At 33.8% G+C, this 19726-nt stretch overlaps 5 protein-coding genes and 1 pseudogene across 5 annotated transcripts; 1 reads left to right on the top strand and 5 right to left on the bottom strand.

Annotated features, from left to right (window-relative positions):
* The first annotated feature begins 138 nt into the window (after nucleotides 1–138).
* Nucleotides 139–1289, top strand: LOC130500426 (protein CANDIDATE G-PROTEIN COUPLED RECEPTOR 7-like; annotated as a pseudogene).
* Nucleotides 1290–1425: 136 nt separating this feature from the next.
* Nucleotides 1426–2574, bottom strand: LOC108823305 (reticulon-like protein B14). Its single transcript, XM_018596478.2, has 5 exons — nucleotides 2425–2574; nucleotides 2142–2328; nucleotides 1946–2075; nucleotides 1775–1844; nucleotides 1426–1696 (listed from the first exon to the last, which is right to left on the bottom strand). The coding sequence occupies exons 1-5, from the start codon at nucleotides 2501–2503 to the stop codon at nucleotides 1527–1529; spliced, it is 636 nt and encodes a 211-aa protein (XP_018451980.1). The 5' UTR covers nucleotides 2504–2574; the 3' UTR covers nucleotides 1426–1526.
* A 644-nt stretch (nucleotides 2575–3218) lies between these two features.
* Nucleotides 3219–4231, bottom strand: LOC108824167 (uncharacterized). The gene is made up of 3 exons (XM_018597540.2): nucleotides 4050–4231; nucleotides 3763–3971; nucleotides 3219–3663 (listed from the first exon to the last, which is right to left on the bottom strand). The coding sequence occupies exons 1-3, from the start codon at nucleotides 4140–4142 to the stop codon at nucleotides 3351–3353; spliced, it is 615 nt and encodes a 204-aa protein (XP_018453042.1). The 5' UTR covers nucleotides 4143–4231; the 3' UTR covers nucleotides 3219–3350.
* A 2597-nt stretch (nucleotides 4232–6828) lies between these two features.
* LOC108826784 (putative two-component response regulator-like APRR6) lies at nucleotides 6829–9981 on the bottom strand. The gene is made up of 7 exons (XM_056994183.1): nucleotides 9852–9981; nucleotides 8824–8967; nucleotides 8332–8733; nucleotides 8183–8259; nucleotides 7902–8100; nucleotides 7642–7811; nucleotides 6829–7601 (listed from the first exon to the last, which is right to left on the bottom strand). The coding sequence occupies exons 1-7, from the start codon at nucleotides 9979–9981 to the stop codon at nucleotides 6867–6869; spliced, it is 1857 nt and encodes a 618-aa protein (XP_056850163.1). The 3' UTR covers nucleotides 6829–6866.
* A 2044-nt stretch (nucleotides 9982–12025) lies between these two features.
* Nucleotides 12026–14294, bottom strand: LOC108824440 (zinc finger CCCH domain-containing protein 15). The gene is made up of 3 exons (XM_018597871.2): nucleotides 14208–14294; nucleotides 13462–14105; nucleotides 12026–12690 (listed from the first exon to the last, which is right to left on the bottom strand). The coding sequence occupies exons 2-3, from the start codon at nucleotides 14086–14088 to the stop codon at nucleotides 12349–12351; spliced, it is 969 nt and encodes a 322-aa protein (XP_018453373.2). The 5' UTR covers nucleotides 14089–14105; nucleotides 14208–14294; the 3' UTR covers nucleotides 12026–12348.
* A 4407-nt stretch (nucleotides 14295–18701) lies between these two features.
* Nucleotides 18702–19495, bottom strand: LOC108824443 (ERAD-associated E3 ubiquitin-protein ligase HRD1-like). Its single transcript, XM_018597875.2, has one exon. It carries the CDS (start codon nucleotides 19486–19488, stop codon nucleotides 18742–18744), a length of 747 nt encoding a protein of 248 aa, XP_018453377.2. The 5' UTR covers nucleotides 19489–19495; the 3' UTR covers nucleotides 18702–18741.
* Nucleotides 19496–19726: the final 231 nt, after the last annotated feature.

Genomic DNA, 19726 nt, shown 5'->3' with positions numbered 1-19726 from the left:
TATTGCAGGAGATGACGCATGATTGCGCAAATGTTAATTATAATTACTTCACTCATAGAGTAGAATATAGTTTTAGAGTTACATTACACGGCGCCAACTGATCAACTAACTTAAATAATAATTTTGGTATTAATAGCCTAATTAATAGGGCCAAACCGAACCAGTACATAGTCAACGTCAACGATACAAGATCCAATTTAACTTGCGTAGATCGTACGGTTCTCGTTCGCTCTCACGAATCACATCTATTAACTAACGGCCTGGATCATAACAGGAAGAAACACAACTGCATCATGGATCTCCTCCTCCTCCTCGCAACCACCACATCCTTCGCCGAGATCCGCAAATCCGAGATCCGATCCGATGACCGGCCCATCATCCCCCTGGACGAATTCGGATTCACACACACAGGCCGGCTCGAGCTCGACGCCTCCGAAATCTCCCTCTCCAACACCAACCCGGACCTCGACCTCTCCAAGGTCGGCTTCTTCCTCTGCACGCGCGACGCCTGGGGGCACGTGATCCAGCAGCTCGAGGAAAAAGAGATCACGTGCGCCCTCCAGTCGGATCTCGTCAAGCACGTGTTCACCTTCAACAGACTCAACAAGAACACCTCCTTCTCAACCGTCTTCACCGAGAACGACGCCGATCAGTACTCCCTCGTCTTCTCCAACTGCCTCCAGAAATGTCAAAGTCACCATGGACGTCAGATCCGCCATGTACAACCTCGAAGGTAGGAAGAACGGCGGCTCCGGGCGAGATGGTCTTTCTTGAAGCCTTACTTGCAGGACAAGGAAAAAAAAGTGCTGATGATCGTCATACCACTCCAGGTCGTAGCCAACTTCGCCCAGGTCGTTATCGACGAGACGGGACCCTACGGGCAAGACTGGGTCACTTGGAAACAGATCTTTTTGCTTGTCGACGTCGTCTGCTGCTGCGCCGTTTTGTTTCCCATTGTGTGGTCTATCAAGAACTTGCGCGAGGCGGCCAAGACTGACGGGAAGGCGGCTGTGAACTTGGTGAAGTTGACTCTGTTTAGGCAGTACTATATTGTGGTGATCTGTTATATATATTTTACTCGCGTCGTCGTGTATGCGTTGGAGACTATTACCTCTTACAAGTATATGTGGACTAGTGTTGTTGCCAGCGAGTTGGCTACCTTGGGGTTTTATCTTTTCACTGGGTATAAGTTCAGGCCTGAGGTGCATAACCCTTACTTTGTTGTTGATGATGATGAAGAAGAGGCTGCTGCTGAGGCGTTGAAGCTCGAAGACGAGTTTGAATTGTAAGAAAGCATGGGGTGATTGAGAAGTAAATCAGATCATTATATGGCTTGTTTTTTTTTTTTGTCTTTTTAAATTTTGTTAGAATGCAATACCTGTTTTGTTTTAATTTGTGTTGTTAAGAAACTTATTTAGACTCTGATGAATGTCTTAAACCATTGCATAGTATAATTTTGTATTAATGGTAACGTGAAACGCTTAGTGCTTTATACTTATACTGAGTTTTATATTGCATTACGTTCGTTACATACGCCTGTTTGTTTTACCAGTAGCTTTAGGGATCTTGTTAATGACTTTAGAGTTGAACTTGTCAAAGAGCTTCTTCATGTTCTTCCCGCTTTTACTTGCTGCATAGTTCAGCTCTTCTTCGTATAGCTCATACAGCATCGGTATCGTCTCCAGACTCACAAATACTTCACCAATAAAATGATACAAACATTTTTTGTAAATTATTTTTAAGTCTGTACGTAGATAAAATCATAAAGACTCACCTATGTATAACAGAGTTAGAGAGCTGAAATAGTTTCCAACGACTGATAACATCCAAAGTGAAACAACGGCCTGAAACAGAACGTGTCACACGAGTTTTCAATCCAAAAAATCTTGAGTTGAAATTAATATTCTTTAAAAAAAAATTAAGATGTATATATTGATCTTTATACCAAAACTAGGAGTCTGAAGTCTGTTCCACTTGAAACATCATACAGTTTGATGATGAACCAGTTTATCTTATCGAACAAGACTCTCCAAGTTGATTCCGAGATCTTTAGGTCGTCGATACTTGGTGGTTGCCTGCACGACACGTCGTGTTCTTTGAGTGCCTTGGTTTCATAAAAAATGTTAAATTTTTTTTCGTACCGCTTGATTAGTTGCGAAGAGCCAATGTAAGACCAGATGAAGAATATGAAGATGGAGATCAATAGAATCTGGCAGAGGAAAGTGATGAAAGGATACTCAACCACTTCGAATAAGAACCATATCAACGTGAAAACCGCCAAGATTGTTCCTGATTCTTTCTTGTTTCTCCAGAACATTATATCAGCAACTACCAACATCTCCAAGAGAAATATTTGATCAGATAGGATGATTTAAAGAACAAAGATGAATGGTAATAAAGTAAGAAAGATATGTATGTTGTTACAGTGTCCTCCTCCTAGGTTGTGGTACAGAGATCTTCGTCTTCTTGATGAAGATGCTCCATGTTCATTTCTTTCGGCCATAATTATTTTGGTTTTGCGTTTTATAATAAACAACAGTAACCTTTTTGTTAGCTAAACTCTAAGATTTTCAGAGGTCTTTATAGATATGGATAAGAAAGGATTTATTCTTGGATTCATAAAGAAGAAAAGCTATTTGAGATTTAGGAAAGGTATGGCTTTAGCATGTTGCAAAGTCTCATCTTTGTTTAAACTTTAAACCCTTTCTCATGCAAGTGTATATTCCAAGTTTAGTCTAGGAACACTGGGCCTAACAGATTAGCACCAAACCGTTATGACTTACGAGCCCTGATTGTTGGCATTAGGCCTAGGCGTTCAGTTTTTAGTTCGATTAAATTTTTTCGATTTTCAAATTTTCAATTCTAAAGATATAGAAACCGTTAGAAACATCACTAAAATTTTTAAATGTAGAAAAAATATTTTTTTGTTTAGAAACATCACTAAAAAATAAAGTAAAAATATTTTAACCAATTAAACAAAATACTATTAGCTACAGTTTTTACTAAAATTAAAAGTTACCAAAAAATGAAAACATCTTATACATTGAAATATACAAAACTTCTTAAAACATCAAGAGGAATATAACATTGGTTTGGTTTTGGATCTATTTTTCAGTTCGGTTCTTGTTCATTTTCGGTTTATATTTTAGGTCTATACGCCCAAGCCTGTTAGCATCCTAGATGAGGAGGTTTAAGAGAGAAGCTGAGAACAGTCCAAGTTTCAGATACGGCGACATACATATAAGCCAACAATACATCTAACGATACAAAGAGTTTATATGAACAAATTATAACAACAACAACAACAACATTTTTATATGGTTTATACCCCAACAGTAAGTTATGTTTGTTTAAACCTTGTCGAAATCGGTGTTCTGCTGCTGCTTTGGAGCATCTGCAGAAGGAGCAGCAGCAGTCATACCAATCCCATCGTCATGATGCTTCTCCCATCCACCAGTGTCAGCCTTGGAATGAGCCAAGAGGTACAAAACGGTCGCAATCAAAGACATGAGAGTCAGAGCAGCTCCAGCAGCGAACACACCAACGGGTAAGACCGCACACGAAAGCGTTTTGCCTTCTTGGTACACGCCTTTGCTTTTGGTGTGGTAAGCGTTCTTCGCCGATCCAGCTAACAAACACGCCTCCGCACCTAGAAAGCTTACCCTGCAAAAAAAGAAAGAAACTCAAGATCTGTGGAATCAAGTTTTCTCTTGGGTCAGATTCAAAGTTCGATTCTTTAGAATAAAGTTTGAGTCTTTTTACCAGGAGACGACGAAGAAGACGATGGCGCAGACGGTGTAAGAAGCGCCGGTGACGAGACCCTTTCCGCAGCAGAGACACTTGGTGACGCCGTTAACCACCGCTTGGCTGACGAGGAGCAGCACGAACGCGGACATGCCGTACACCGTCGAGGCGGCTGTTCCGTACTTGCAGAAGGTCTGGTCGTCGTACTGGTCGGGCGCTATTAGAGCCTGTGCATAAGAGATAAGAAGAAATGATTTTAATCGAAAAAAATAGAAAGAAAGAGAGAGAGTGAAAGAGAAGAGTACGGTGCTACGGCGTCGTTCGGCGCCGAAGGCGAATACGAAGGCAAGGAGGTGAAGGGAAGTGACGACGGCGAGGATGGGAACGGAAACCGCCATTGATTTCGTTCTCTAGCTCTCTCTCTTCTCTCTCTCTTTTCTTTAGAGCCTTTTTGTCTCTTTAGTGCTTTAGTCAAGTGTGAAGAGACACTAAAGTGTCTTGATATTTGTTTTTTCCTTTTTTCGATTTTTAACATTTTTAATATTTGGACTGAGAGCAAATCGTATATACTCCCTCTGTTTCATAATAAGTGTTATTCTGAGCTCATTTTCTTGTTACACAAAGAGTGTCACTTTATAATTTCAATGTAAATTATACTAATTTTCAACTGAAAATTAATTGCAAACTGCATTGATTTTATAAATAATTTTATTTATCTAAAATACTATTGGTCAAAAAAGTATAATTAATTACAACTTACATATATTTCAACAATTTTCTTAATCTGTGTTAAAAATGTCACAACGACACTCTTTAAGAAACGGAGGGAATATTAGTATTTTGTTTAACACTATCAAGTTTTTATATAGGGTTATATTAAAAATAATTAACTATTTTATTTTATTTTTATGCTTATTTAATGTATTCGTTTGTTTCTATTTGATCAAAATGATTTATTGATCTTAATTGTTTGAGTGTCTCCATCATTGCTAGCTCATCCTTTCAATGTCATTTTGGAAGAAATAAGTAATCATCCAAAGAAGACGCCCATTTGTAATTTGCTGAGTTATTAATCTTACAAGTTACAATTGTGGAGTAAATACAAAAATGCAGCAATCAGAAGGAATTTCTAAAAAGATTCTTCAGGTCGTTCTAGGCAGGAGGAGCCTCTCCCTTTTGACAAAGATCAATATGTTCTGCCGGAATAGCTGGATCACCGCTAAGTTGTCGGCCCCACTCTGTCCTTTTACCGGTGATACCAAGTCCCGGTTACCCATTAGAATATCTTTAAGATACTAGCCCGTGTTAAGTACAGACCCATTGGGCTTCCAAACTAGATTTTTTTTTGTCAGCTCGAAAACCAGATTTTTTCACGGCTGAATGTTTTGTTGAAGATGATACTCATCTTAAATCGAGCAAAGCCACCCCTCAAGAGTCAAGAGTCGACAATACTCAAATCTCATATCATTGACATACTTGACTTCATCAATATTTTGTACTCTCCAGAGCTAATTGTTTTCTTCTCATCAGGGACCGCGAGAAAAGCTTTTATTGGATTAGGAATTACAAAATTCTTCTGGATTAAAAAAAAAAAATATATTCTTCTGGATTATTGTTTTGAAAATATATCATCATTATTTTCGTATGATATATATAACGGTAGGTCACATGTAAGAGATATTTCGTATTCGTAAATTTCTATAGTTACTAAAACTAGAGATGTTATGATAACTTATAGATTATAACTACTGAACGAACACAGTTTTGTGAACATATGCATTTGCAACGAATGATGTAAGATTTCATATGGACAAAAACATAGTTGGATTTTTTTTTTTGAACTGGACATAGTTGGATTTTAGCAAAAACATGTAGTTGGATTTTAGCAAAAACATGTAGTTGGATTTTAGCAAAAACAAAAGAAGAAAAAGAACATAGTTGGTGTTGCTATTCTTAGGGGTTGCAAAGTTTTTTTTTAGTGGCTATGTAAATTATTACGTGGTTTTTTCTCGTGCATTATTTTCCGATAGATTTTCTATAACTGAATTTGCATGCTTAACTCTTTCTTTAGGCAAGTAACAAAGAGACAACTGCTACGTAGTTAAATCAAATATTAATAAAAATTTCATGCATTATATTTTCAAAACAAATCATAACATTATATTTTAGTAACGTTATTAAAATTGACAAAAATATTACGTCCAAGTTTGTATTTTGTAGAAATACCATACTTATTGTTTTGTCATTTTCTGATGAAAATGAGTTAATAAAAACTAATTTATTTATATTATAGAAAAATTGATATAATTATTCATAAACTTGTGTCAGCTCAAGACATTTGTTTCTTAGGTCAGCTTCATTAATATCGAAGGAATAGACTCGTGGACATATATGGGTTTTAGGCTCTATTTATATTTTTATTTTATTTTATTTGGTTTATGTTCTTTTTCTTTGGTTTCTTATCGACATTATGTATCTCAACTTTTTTCGAGTTATAAAAAATATAATTATTCATAAATATGTCATTGACCAATACTTTATTTAGCATTAAGGCAACACAGAATATTTTGTAGAACTTTTACTCAAATTTAAAAATTTGATATCTACAAGGACATCTTAAAATTTACTTAAAATAATAAGATACCTATAACTAGTTTGTCATCATATTCAGATGAAATATTTCATTTCTATATCTATAATATTTGAATACGATATATAGCCATTTTATGCTATAGTCAATTTTAAGAGTAAATATTAATAATAAAAATACTTATTTTGTATTTTCCATTAAATTTATGATGAATAACAGAGCATTCATTACTTGGTCATAGCCTTAAGATAAGTTGCATATAATGGACGGTTTAAATTTAGTCAAATTAAAAACATTTGACTAATTTGCGGTACGAACATTGGTGATCCAAAAAGTTAAACATAAATGGAATCTCAAAATATATGATACGCTCAAGAATCTGAAAAATAACTTTTGAAAAATAGAATTTCAACATTATTATACATACATATTAATGCATGTATTACATTTGCATAATAAATAAAAAAGTACAAAGTCTCTGAACCTCTCTCATTTAAATCTTATCCTATCCTTCACACCGATAAAACACATGTCATGCAAAAATATCGTCGATCCAATCCAGGTTCTGATCTGAATCATCATCCAAATGATTGCCTCCTTCTATAACCTCCCTTGGATTTGTGGCTTCTATATTTTGATGCTGGCTTGTAGCCGGGGTGAAGGCAAGATCATGGTTGATGAAACTACCCGGCAAGGGAACATCTCTCTGAAAAGAATCATAGTTTTCCAACCATGCGTCCAAGTCCATCTCGCTGATATCAGTATCAAATGAAACCAGATCTTCAATCGGAATATCATTACCTTCCTGGTAAGGAACCAACTCTATCTCGTTCGTATTATTTTCAGGAGGAGCTACATTGTCCAACGCAGCAAAACTTGTTTCACTAGGACCCAAACCCACTTGGGTTCTATTGGTTTCAGAAACAGTCATATCTTCAAGAATAGCATAATCCGCCTCAGCAAAAATCCAATCCCAATCCATTTGGTTTATATCGGTTTCAAGTGGGGTTTCAATATGACTTGTTTCACCAGACACCAAACCCAAATGGTTTGATTTAGTTAAAATCGTATCTTGAGAAAAACCATGATTTTCTCCTAGAGAAACCGTACCCATTTGGTTCATATCTAGTGGGTTCCTATTGGTTTCAAGAACATAGCTAGATGGCTGAGAAGGGTTAGGATTAATACAAATCTGAGCAGATTCCTTTTGGAATGCATCTAAACTAGATGCACCAACACTTGAACCTGAAAGCACATGAGAGATATGAATACTTAAACTACTATTGCTATTTGGTAGAAGGAATAACATTGTAAGATGGGTCATTATTTGTGGCTGAAGGAACATAATTAAAGTTTATGTATAATTTTATTTTAATAATGTTACCGAAAAGTGAGTGACTATGCAGACCCGATGTTTCTTCTAGATGAAACTTTGGCATTTTGCCCTTCCTCTCAGCAGCAGATCTTTCAAATGAATCTGCATTTAATCAAAAGTAACAATATTGACACAAACATGATATAAAGTTATAGAACTGTAAAAGTAACCATGTAGCAAAAGAACACTTACATTGGACAGTAGATGATGAGGAACATTTTTTTCTTCTCAGGGAATACCACATAGAGTTACTTTCGATGATATTCTTCGTTAAGTTAGAAGCTTTGAAAGGATACACATAATCTGAAGGATAATGAAATGTTTTATCCGTCGATTTCCATTCATTCCTCGTCAATGTATTGCTAATTCTCTCAACTTGAAATTTGTATTTCTAAAACAATTACAGAATAAAATGATATATAAAAACAGTCGAACAATATTATATGTTGAAGAATAGATGCATATATACGTACCTGAAGATGGCTAGCAACTTGGCGTTGAGACAAGTTTGAGTCATTCATGATCTCTAATATGGGTTTGGGACGAGACTCTGCAAGATGACGAGTGTAAGAAAAAAATAAAAATAAAGGAAAACTGGTCAAAAATGAAACATAATCGTTACCTTTTTCACCCAAGATGGATATAGCAGCTAAAAACTTCATGTGACGGTCACGAGTCCATACATTTTTGCGTCTCTCAACATTTTCTATGCTTCTTCCGTTTCGGTACATTTCAGAAGATGTGAATGTTTTGTTGAGTGGTCGTCTTCCTAGCAAAGATGACTGACTTGATCCCTGCCTCCTTATGTGGTCTCTGAAAGCTTGGATCTGCCTCATACTTTCTTCCACAACGTTCTCTCGTTTTTCAGTTACGTTGATTTTCTCCCACTCTTGCCTTTTATTAGGTACCACATGTTGCAACATGTTGTCGATGTCATTTTCAGAAATTGGCTTCTTCAGACAAAAACAGGCTCTTTTTGTCAAAAGATCTGATGCTTCCTTAATGTTTATCTCTGTACCAATCACTTTAGCAAATATATAAGAGTTAGATTCATTTGTTCAAGAAACAAAAATGGAAAGAGTAAATAAAATAAGAATTTGTTAAATTTACTTACGTATAAGAGGAATTTCTTTGTTGTGCATGGCAGTGAGAAAATAATTTGAGTCGGTCAGCTCAACGTTGGCTATAACAAGTCCAATATCTTTTTGTTTTCCGATAACCGATATAGCCTCGCTTGCTCCATTCACACTCATAACATCTAAAATATAAATTGATGTACAATGCAACAAATGGTAAAATGTACCATATCCAATGAAGGTTTTTTGAATAATATGGATCCATTAATATGTGAATGAAAAATTATCAATCCCTTATAGATTATTTGAGACGTGATTTTGCCATATGTCATTTTCACAATCATTTTCATAAAAATAATATGATATGACTATTAAAATTGATGACATAGCTTATAACTTAATATGACAGGTAAAACTATATTTAATGTTAATTTATATTTTTATTAAAAAATTTAAACATGGTAATAACTCATATATTATATTTAATATTGATTTATATTTTTGATTTATTTTAGAATACGGTAATAACTCATACATCATCATTAAAATAAATACATATTCAAATATAACATTACATGTTTCGAAATATCAATTAGTTCTGTATCTTTGAATTATACAATTTTATTAGTAAAATTTTCAAAAAATGTATACAATATTTTAGAAAATTATAAAATTTTAATCGTAAAATCACTGTTTAATTTTAATTTTTGATAATTATGCAATTTTATAAAATTGTATTTAATATATTTGATTAAAATAAAAATATATAAAAATCTATCTAAGATTATAATTCTAAATATATACATGCATATTTTTAAATATAAATTAAAATGAAAAATTATTTTTATCTTAATTTTATGTTTAATTAAACCAAATTTATATTAAAATATTTATAAGAAAAATAAAATCTACAATATTATTAAAATTTTATTTTTAAATATAATTTAAATTTATCTGTTAAAAATAATTTAAATTTAAATATTTTTACTACACATGGTTTAAGAAAACACCTAATACTAATGTAAATGATTAAAACAATGAAATTTTAGAGAATAGTTGTTTTTACCTTTATGTGATATTTGTTTAAGCATTGAAATGAGAGATGAGACTGATATAGCATCGTGGTCGATTAGCAGAATAACACCAGTGCTTTCAGGAATAATGTTTTTGGTCAAATTCACCATGTTTTCAGCCATTTCTTGAGAGAATTTGCTTAGAATATATGAGACTTTTAAATGTATATGGAGTTGTTAGTGAAATATATGACAAATGAATATATAGAAGAAGAATAGGAAAGTGGACCCAACAAGATCATAAATTTCGTCGACAAAAAAAAAATCATAAATTTCAAAAAACAATCAAACAATAAACTTTTAAACTTTTTAATCCAAATATATCTAATTTTATAATTTAACCCCTAATATATATATTAAAATAGAAAGTATCTAGGTTAAAAGACAATTTCACGAAAAGTTTGTCTCGATGGTGAATTTTGTTTTAATAGTAATAACTAATTATTCCTTTTTACTTACATTGAATTAGATTTTAAAAATTTGGAAATAATATAATTCATTTGACTGTCATAATTTTAGAATATTATAATTTAATATTTATCGTCTTAGCAAATATCGATATATAGCTATATCATTACTATATTTTAAAATATTTTGACCCGCAATTAGTCATATACTCTTAATATAATACTTAGGAGAGTTATTAATTATTGTTGACCTATTAAACATATAGTTAGTTTACGTATGATAGTATTTCATAAAAACATTAACAACATAAAAACATCAACAAAGATAGAATTTTATCTATAAGATTTACTTAAAATTTTAAATAATAATTTCTTTCGATGGAGTGAAAATATAAATTATTTGAGTTCTTCTGTAAGTACAAAATTGCAATAATTTCAATAATTTAACTAATATTATATGATTTGTTATTAAAAATCAATAATAGTTCTGGTTTCAATTTATTTAAAATATACGAGGTTTCGAATGTATATAAGTTGTGAGTGAAAATTGACAAATGAATATATGGAAAAAAATAAGAAGTGGATCTAACAAAATAATAAATATATTTAACTTTATAATTTGAACTTTTAATATATATAAATACAAAAAGCATCTAAGTTAAAAGACAAATTTTTGAAAAGCTTTTCTCGATAGTCAATTTTATTTTAATAGTAATAAAATGAATGTACAATTAGCTTTTTCTTACTAACATTTAATTAAACAAAGTTTTTGCAAATAGTATAACTCATTTGACTGTCATAGTTTCAGAATATTTATAATTTACATTAATCAACTTAGCAATATCAATATATAGTTAAATTGTTACTTTATTTAAAATATTTTGACCTGCAAATATATTGGTCATATATTTTTAATATAATATTTAGGAGATTTATTAATTATTTTTGACCTAGTAATCACATATTTAATTTTTTAAAACATCAACACTGAAATTTTATCTAAAAGATTTATTTAAAATATAAATAATACTTTTTCGGTGGAGTGTAAATGTAAATTCTATATGGATTGTTTTGCAAGTATAAAAACTGTTATTTAAAATAATTTAATAAAAATACTACATAATTTGTAATTTAAAGTCAACAATAGTTTTGGTATTGATTTGCTTTACAATTTCATCACTGCCATATTTTGATTGATCGACTTTTATTAAAATAAGGTGAAAAATATATCACTAGTCAGCTTTTTTTTAACTCAAGGCTCTTAAATTCAAAAGAATGAAAATAGTAATAGGAATAAAATTCATTTTTATATGCATGGCTTGAATGGAAGCTAAAAATTACTATAAAGTTGTTAAATTACTGAATTAAGATTGTGATGTTGACGTGTTGTACAATGTATAATGGTGAACTACAACCAACATCCAGGAGCGGACCCACATGTAAGGTGGTGGTGTCACTTGACACCACAAAAAATAATATAATTCGGATTTTGTAATCACTTTACATTAGTTTACTGTGGCAATTTGGTTGACATGTGCTTGCATGAACCCACAAATCCGGGTTCGACCCACCTCAAACACATTTTATATATTTTGACCCCACAGAAAAATAATTTCTGGGATCGCCCCTGCCAACATCAACACATTTTCCCAACCCAAACCCAGATGATTCAGAAATAATGAAGCTAACTAAGCCCAAACTCGCTAATTTAAAGGGACTAGGCGTGTGTTCGAGCACATGTTTAAGCCTGCAGGTCATGATCCAGATGGGCATATTTACATTGGTTATCGAAAACCTTTCGGTTAGAGATATACAAAAAGAAAGCTCAACACTTCTACTATGTAATTAACAAAAACAATCATCTGAATAACCGGAGAATGCTCATCGAAGTCTCAGAATAAGCAATGTTCAAACAACCCCACTTATAGTGTCACAAAACACGCTCTTACGAATGCAAACATTATTCACTTCTCTTTTACCAATATGCTATTTGCCAAATCCTTTCGAATAGCTATCAATATCTCTGTATGGTAAGTATAGTACTGTTCACCTATAGGTATATACGGTTCAGACCTTGTGTTTTTCATTTAACCAGCTTGCAGGACTTGTTGTTGGGTTTGCAACCAGCAGATGCCACGAGCTTCTCTTGCTCCGAGAGTGAGTGGCGGAAGTGGCAGCGGTGGCCGTAAGGACAGATGTCACCAGCGAGTACCATTCTGCAAACCTCAGTCTTGTAACGAGGATGGCGGATCACTGGGCGGAGTTCTTTAATGCCGTGAGCGAACTGGCAGTGATCACCGTATGGGCATGTCCCCGTCTCTTGCCACTTGTTGCAGAGCTCTGTCTTTGTCATCCCTTGATTGTACACCTCCACTTCTATCTCCTCCTCTTCCTCTTTCTTCCCTCCTCGCACGTATACTCTTTGCTGCAAAGTTTCCATCAAGTCAATTTACATCTTCAGTTCAAATAACGCAGAGGATCATCAGTTACATCATAAAAAAAAAAAAGAATCATCTATGCAAGCTTAGACTCAACCGCTCATACATCGACTCTAACTAAAGCCTCCTCTCACAAATATTGTTTGTCCTGCATTTTTAATTCAATCATGGCCCTTCATTCATCACCATTACTCTCTACATCTCTAGCTCAACGAAAGCAGAGGAATAGAGGTTTGATGTATCAGAACATGCAGCTCAGATTCAACAGTTAAGAAACGTCTATAGTGTCTTCTCAAAACACTAAACCAAAATCAATAGTTCCATTAAGTCATTTACATCTTCAGTTCAAATAATGCAGAGGATCATCAGTTACATCATAAAAAAGAATCATCTATGCAAAGGTTAGACTCAACCGTTAAAACCGTTCATACATCGACTCTAACTAAAGCCTCCTCTCCTGCATTTTATTCAATGATGGCCCTTCATTCATCACCATTACTCTCTACATCTCTAGTTCAACGAAAGCAGATTCAACAGTTAAGCAACGTCTATAGTGTCTCAACGACTTCCTATTTCCCAAAACACTAAACCAAAATCAATCAGTCATTCATCACTATTACTCTTTAACATGTATAGTTGAGACTTCAGAGAAAGCAACTCAGTTCTTTTGTTTCTTTCTCCTAGTCAAGAATCTAATCAGTGATTCCTGTAATCAAACTCGTAACTATAAAGAAAGCAACAAAGAGGAGACTAGTTACCGTCGTACTGAGTTGCTGACCACAAGCTCCAGGCTTAGCTACGACTCCACGAGATTTTCCACATTGAGCAGCGGCGGATCCACCACCACCACAACCACCACCACCTTGGCTCGCCTTGGAGTAACCGCTGGATCTGACGGAGATGCTCTTCGGGAGCGAAGAACGGTTCAGATCCTCGTTCGCAATCACGCTCGTCGGACTCTCCTCGCTGACGTCATCTCGGCTAACCGCGCGGTTCCGATTCTCCGCGTCGTCGTCGTCCTCGGCGCCGCCGCGGTCTCCGATCGAGAGATTGCTGAGCATCCGAAGCGGGACCCGATCGTAACCGAATCTGTGGCGGCTGTTCTGGACGGAGGATCTGATCAGCTCGTCGAGCTCTCTCTTGAGGTGGAGATTCATCGATCGGAGCTCCGTGTTCTCGAGACGGAGCACTTCCGCTTCGAGCGACGCCTCGTGGAGCCGCGTGTAGCACAGCGCCTCTCTGTTCACCATATCCTGGCGCCGCTGCTGCTGCATCGCGCTGCTGGAGCGGTAGATTTGGTTAACGACTCCGCCGCCGCCGCCGACGGAAGGTTCGCCGTGAGAGGTGATGACGCTGTAAGTAAACGGCGCCGTTTCGTTCTCCATCGTTTTCCTCAGCGATTCTGTAATACAACAACAAGCAATCGGTAAATCAAAGATTCAGATTCCGTTTTTCGATTTTTATCATCAGATCTAGTGGAGAAATTGAAGGTTAGAGATTTGACCTGGAGTGGAGAAACTAAAGAGCAACCGAGAAAGTGCCGAGAAAAATCGAGAGGAAACTTTCTTGCTCGAGAAAGGAAGAAGCTGAGCTATTTATAGTGGACTCTTGGAGGGAAGTTATGGAGAACGATTTTCGCATTTAAATAAATAAATAATTATTTTAATTAAAGTAAAAAATAAGGTGGTTGTTAGAAGTAACTAACTACAGTGCTTAAGCAACGAACTACAGTGCTTAAGCTATAATTACGGTTATGCCACTCTATTTTGACCATTTTCATGTAAATATTACTATATTGGATGTTGATAGTAAGAGCAAAGTGTTCTTTTTGATGATAATAATTAGTAGCTGGAGATACTAATAGCCAAGGCCCAGTTATGGTTAGAGCATCATTTGTTTCAACTAATTGCTTGTTTTTGAAGATTATTTCCAGGGTTAAGATTGGTCTTTTTTTTACTAAAAAAATAAATAATATGACTTATGCATTTTGATTCGTTGATATTGAAAATAAAAATATTGGAAAGAAGGTTTTGCTTATTTATCACAACTATAACTAACCTCTTCTTTGAGTGGTCTTTGTCAAAAATTCATCAATACACCAATTATGTTTTTTTTTTTTTTGACGAAAGGCTTCACCAATTATGTTTTTGGTAACACGAAAAAAAGTCATTACAATTTTCTACTGTTCATATCTTATCATTGTCAATGTCATTGTTTGTTAAGTAACCTTTTGATTTAACATTAAGGATAAAGTTAAAAGTTCTGGTGGATCTGGTGATTACATATTTGGATGGTGAAGCAAATAATCAACAGTAACATGCATGAAACCGAAATAGATGAACAGCTAAATTAGTGTCTTATGTATAAACGCATTAGTACAAACTTTTTTTACCACGTTTATCTGCTGCTTTTACTTTTAAACCGCACTAGTACTGTAGTACATACTCTTATGCTACAATTAATGGAAGATATGGCCTCTGTAAATACATAACATATACGTTCTTCTACTTGAGCGTTGAGATGGAGTTTTAACGTGCACTATTAGAGAGAGGGGCAGAAAAAGATATTACTTCCTCTGAGTGATTGTGAGGCTCGCCGCTTCCTCCCCCGCTGGATCTTGAGAATGAAAGAGATGAGGAGGCTTGTTTAGGTGCATTTGTGGTCGAAACATCGAACGACACACAGGCCCGGCTCTACCCCATGGCAACATGGGCAATTGCCATGGGTCCATGGGTCTAAATTTTTTTAGTGTTATTTTACTAATTAAAAAGGTCTATTTTATTTGTTAAATTATCTATTAGTTGGTTAAATTATAATTAAAAGGTCTATGATTAACTAAATCTAACTGAAATACAATAAAAAAAATTACCTTTCACTTTTCTCTTTTTTTCATTAACAAAACCTAATTTACACACAAAAACTCATTTTTCAAAAAAATATTTGAACACCACAATTTTTTTGTTTTAATTTAAAGAAATACAATAAATAAAAGTTGAATTTTTTTGATAAAAGGGTCTTTATTTTATATTTTGCCTAAGGCAAAAAAAAAAATTAAGACGGCACTGACGACACAAGGCGAGAGTGCATTAGCTGATTCTTACTAATACTACAAGTTGGGTGTTGTCCTTTTTGTAATCCTTATCGTCACATTATCTATTTCATCAACTACAAGATCTTCCAAAGAGTTATCACAACGATATCCTCTTATTATTAAAAGAAGAGCAGTTTTAATAATTAACCTTCAAGTAATGTGTGATTTTCAAAATTGCCATTTCCTAGGTGGCACCTCTACAATGACTCTCACATACATTTTTAAATAACACTTTCTTCATTAGACAAATTACAAATCAATGTCATTGTCACAAAAATGTATTTGTTATAGGTAATGTCACGTCATTTTGTATATGGATCTTAGTGTATGAGTTTTAGTGTAAATGGATCTTAGTGTTATGTTACATAGATATGTTTTTTTTTTACTTTACGTTACGTAGATATGTTATGTAGATATGGTTTACAATTGCATTTTAAATGTATTTTAGTGTACTTCTAATGTTTAAAAAAAAACAATATATAATTCAACATACTATAAGATCATGTGACGAAGTCTGTATGAAATAAATTTAGTGTATAAGCTTATAATTCTTTGCACGGACAAACTTCGTAAAATAAAATATAAAATACATGACAATAAATAATTGAACCTACACTAAGATCATGTAACGAAGTCTGTATCAAATTATATAAACTATAATTTTATGTGAACTAAGATTATGTGACGAATATAAAATATATGCTTATTAGAAATAAGCTTATATCATAGTATGAAATCTGTCTCAGAAAATATTAATAAAAGTATATAATTCTTCCTAGAGTATATAATTCTTCCTAAATAATATAATTCTAGGAAGTCTGCCTCTAGGAAGTATATAATTATTTTGAAGTATATAATTATTTTTATGAACATTATAAGTATATAACTAAAACCGACAAATATTTCGTACAAAAAATATATACATAGTCCGAAGTCTATCTCTAGGAAGAAGTATATACTTTTAATGTTAAAAAAATACATATGCTTCCACATATATACTCGAATTTTCCATATTACACTGATAAAAATGATTTTATAATATATGTATAAAATGTTAAACTTATTAAAATACATTCATTCATCCATCTGGGCCGTCTTTGACAAATTGTGCTTATTTTTTCGTAATATGAATATAACGTACAATCCGCTGATTTAATATGATAACTATTTGATTAATGCCGTCAAAAAGAAAACTATTTGATTAATACTCCCCATATACAATCACACAATTATTAACCTTAGAACTTGAGGTCAAAGGCAATTTAGTGTAATATGGAAAATTGATTTGATTTTTGAAAATAAATCATGGAATTCTTGGCAAGCATATTTGATACTTACCATTTATATTAAGATTTGCATCATAAATCACTGTAAATTTGGAAGTGATTTCGTAATCATCTTAAGTTGATTGCCAAATATATTTTACATACCATATAAAGAGAATAATCATTGTCGACCATGGCTTCATGTGAAATGCAAAATATGAGTTTAATAGTCCAAATTGATTTCCTTTTTCAAAAACATATCAAGCATTTATTCGTATATTAGATTGAGAGTTGCCATTTTTGATAGGTATCATTCAATTATTCTTAAAAAAAATATTTTCTAATAAATAATCAATCATGGACATCGTAATTACCTTGATCAAACCGACTTCAAAGTTGACGTTGTATATATATTGTATTCGGCAGACCTAAACCTCCATCACAACCTTAACGATTCTTTAAAATAACATTCAAAATGCATAGCTTGAATTTCATCTCTGATTTAAAACAAAAAAAAATCGTTATGGAAGATCAAGGTGAAAGTCATTAGGTTTTGGAAGCAATACTCATCTGCTGGTGGAGAAACCATTGAAATGGTTTTTGTTGATGAAAAGGTAAGTTTTAAATTTCATATTTTTGTGCTTATTATACATGTTATTTCGTAATGTTTCTGATTCTATTTTTTTACGCAGGAAGATAAAATACATGCATTAATAAAGAAAGAATTGGTTTCCCAGTTTCAAATTTTCTTCAGCCAAGGATGTTCTAAGCTGATTTGGAACTTCTCTTTGACACCATCTTGCGGTTCATACCGGACCACCAGTCATCCTTATAAAATTGGCTTTCTTCGAACAACCCGTTTCCGAAAATGTGAATTTCAAAACTAATACACAAATTTAAAATTAAAATTGAAGATCAGTTTAATTTGTTTTAGTAAACTTTACCTTTATAATTTATATGAATTCAATTTGTTTATCCCTAAAAATCTACTCACTCCGCGCAAGGCGCGGGTTATCATCTAGTTTTATTTATTCGAGTTACAACTTGCAAACAAATCAAAGATAATGGTCATGACTATATTAATTTACATAAACATGTTAAAGTCAAGCTTTGTTTTACAAAATGTTCCGTTTAGGGCATCATTATTGGTTGTCCATAATGTTGAGTCCTTATGTTATTATATTAGTTTATTTATGTTAAGGAAAAAGTTAAGGACAATCACAAATCTATAGATTATTGGTTAGACTTCTGAGAAGAGGAAAGATGATGAGAGGATAAAGGAAGAAATAAATAGGAGAATAGTGACGCTTCATCACAAGCCGACAGGTGGCAAGAAGGACGAGCAAAAAAAGACCTTAATTAAGATCCGTCCCAAAACATTAAAAACCTTTTTAATTTATTTTGGGCCCAAAAATGATAAGGACCCTGCATTTGGACCCCGATAATGTTGGTTTTATAATTAATTTAATATGCTAAGGACCCTGCATTTGGACCCTGCATTTGGACACCTAAACGCCGCTCTTCGCCTTTCTCTCATAATTAATTTAATATGTAAATTAACAGTTTCTAATCCCTACTTAAATATAGTATTCTTGTTTTGCAGTTCCTTTAAATTTCTGTCAGTTGTTTATTATTCTTAGTAAATATATGAGGTATATTAGTAAGGCTCAATATTTATAATACTAAAAAACATGAAAGCATAATAGTATAGCCATGAAAGTTAGATCAGGAGGAGGAATCTTAACGAAAAGACTATGCACCCAACCAAAAACCATTCCGAGAGGCCACAAAGAACAAACCCTAATCCGAGAACGATCAGATCGATCATCATCGGCATGGTGAGACACTCCTCCGTCAACGTTACTTTCGTAATCGCCTGAGTGGACCTCAAAGCGACAAATGGGACAAGTGTTATGAATATTCAACCAAGACACGATGCAGCTCGGATGGTAGAAATGCAAACATTTCAACTCTTTGCCTTCCTCTCCTACTTCGAACTCCTCTTTGCATATCGCACAAACCTTCTCTTTTGCCAAATCTTCTTCCGTGATCGTCACGGTCTTTAAATCCTCGATGGCGGATAAAGAGGCTGGTGGTGGACCAACACGTTCGTTAGGCGTGGCATCAACGAAGTCATCATTGGTATCATTAACTAGTTCATGACTGAACCGGTTACGTCTCGATGAGTTGATAAGATGGAGAGTGATCCAATCGGTATCGGTATCCCAAAAAGGTCGGTTAATCCTCATAATGTCAACCTCGTCATGGAGATTGATCTCTCTAGAGCAGAAAGGACATATAGGACCGTATAGACCATAGTTTCGGAGCCTAATGGTACGGCTACAATGCCGGCAATAGAAGAAATGGAACGTTCTTGTTCTTCTTGTTCCATTCACAATAACTCTTGGACGATACTCATGAGATGCCATGTTTTAACGTGACGTTTTAGTCTTTTAATTTATTTGGATTAGGGTCAAAACATATGCATTTATACCTACATACGTGTACATGTTTTGAAGACTAGGCAAGACGAAGCCTGTACGAGTGTGTTATTCTTTTCTGTCTAGGGGAAGAATGGTGTCGTGTGGCGTATGCTTATGTTAAATCGGGAATCTTTGGTGATTTGTCTTGTACGAATCAAACATTAATGATGCTTACTTATGATAA

Source organism: Raphanus sativus, chromosome 9, assembly GCF_000801105.2.
Source record: "Raphanus sativus cultivar WK10039 chromosome 9, ASM80110v3, whole genome shotgun sequence".
Lineage (NCBI taxonomy): Eukaryota > Viridiplantae > Streptophyta > Magnoliopsida > Brassicales > Brassicaceae > Raphanus > Raphanus sativus.
Note: the sequence above shows the minus strand (reverse complement) of the source record. Positions and strands in the feature narration are given on the sequence as shown.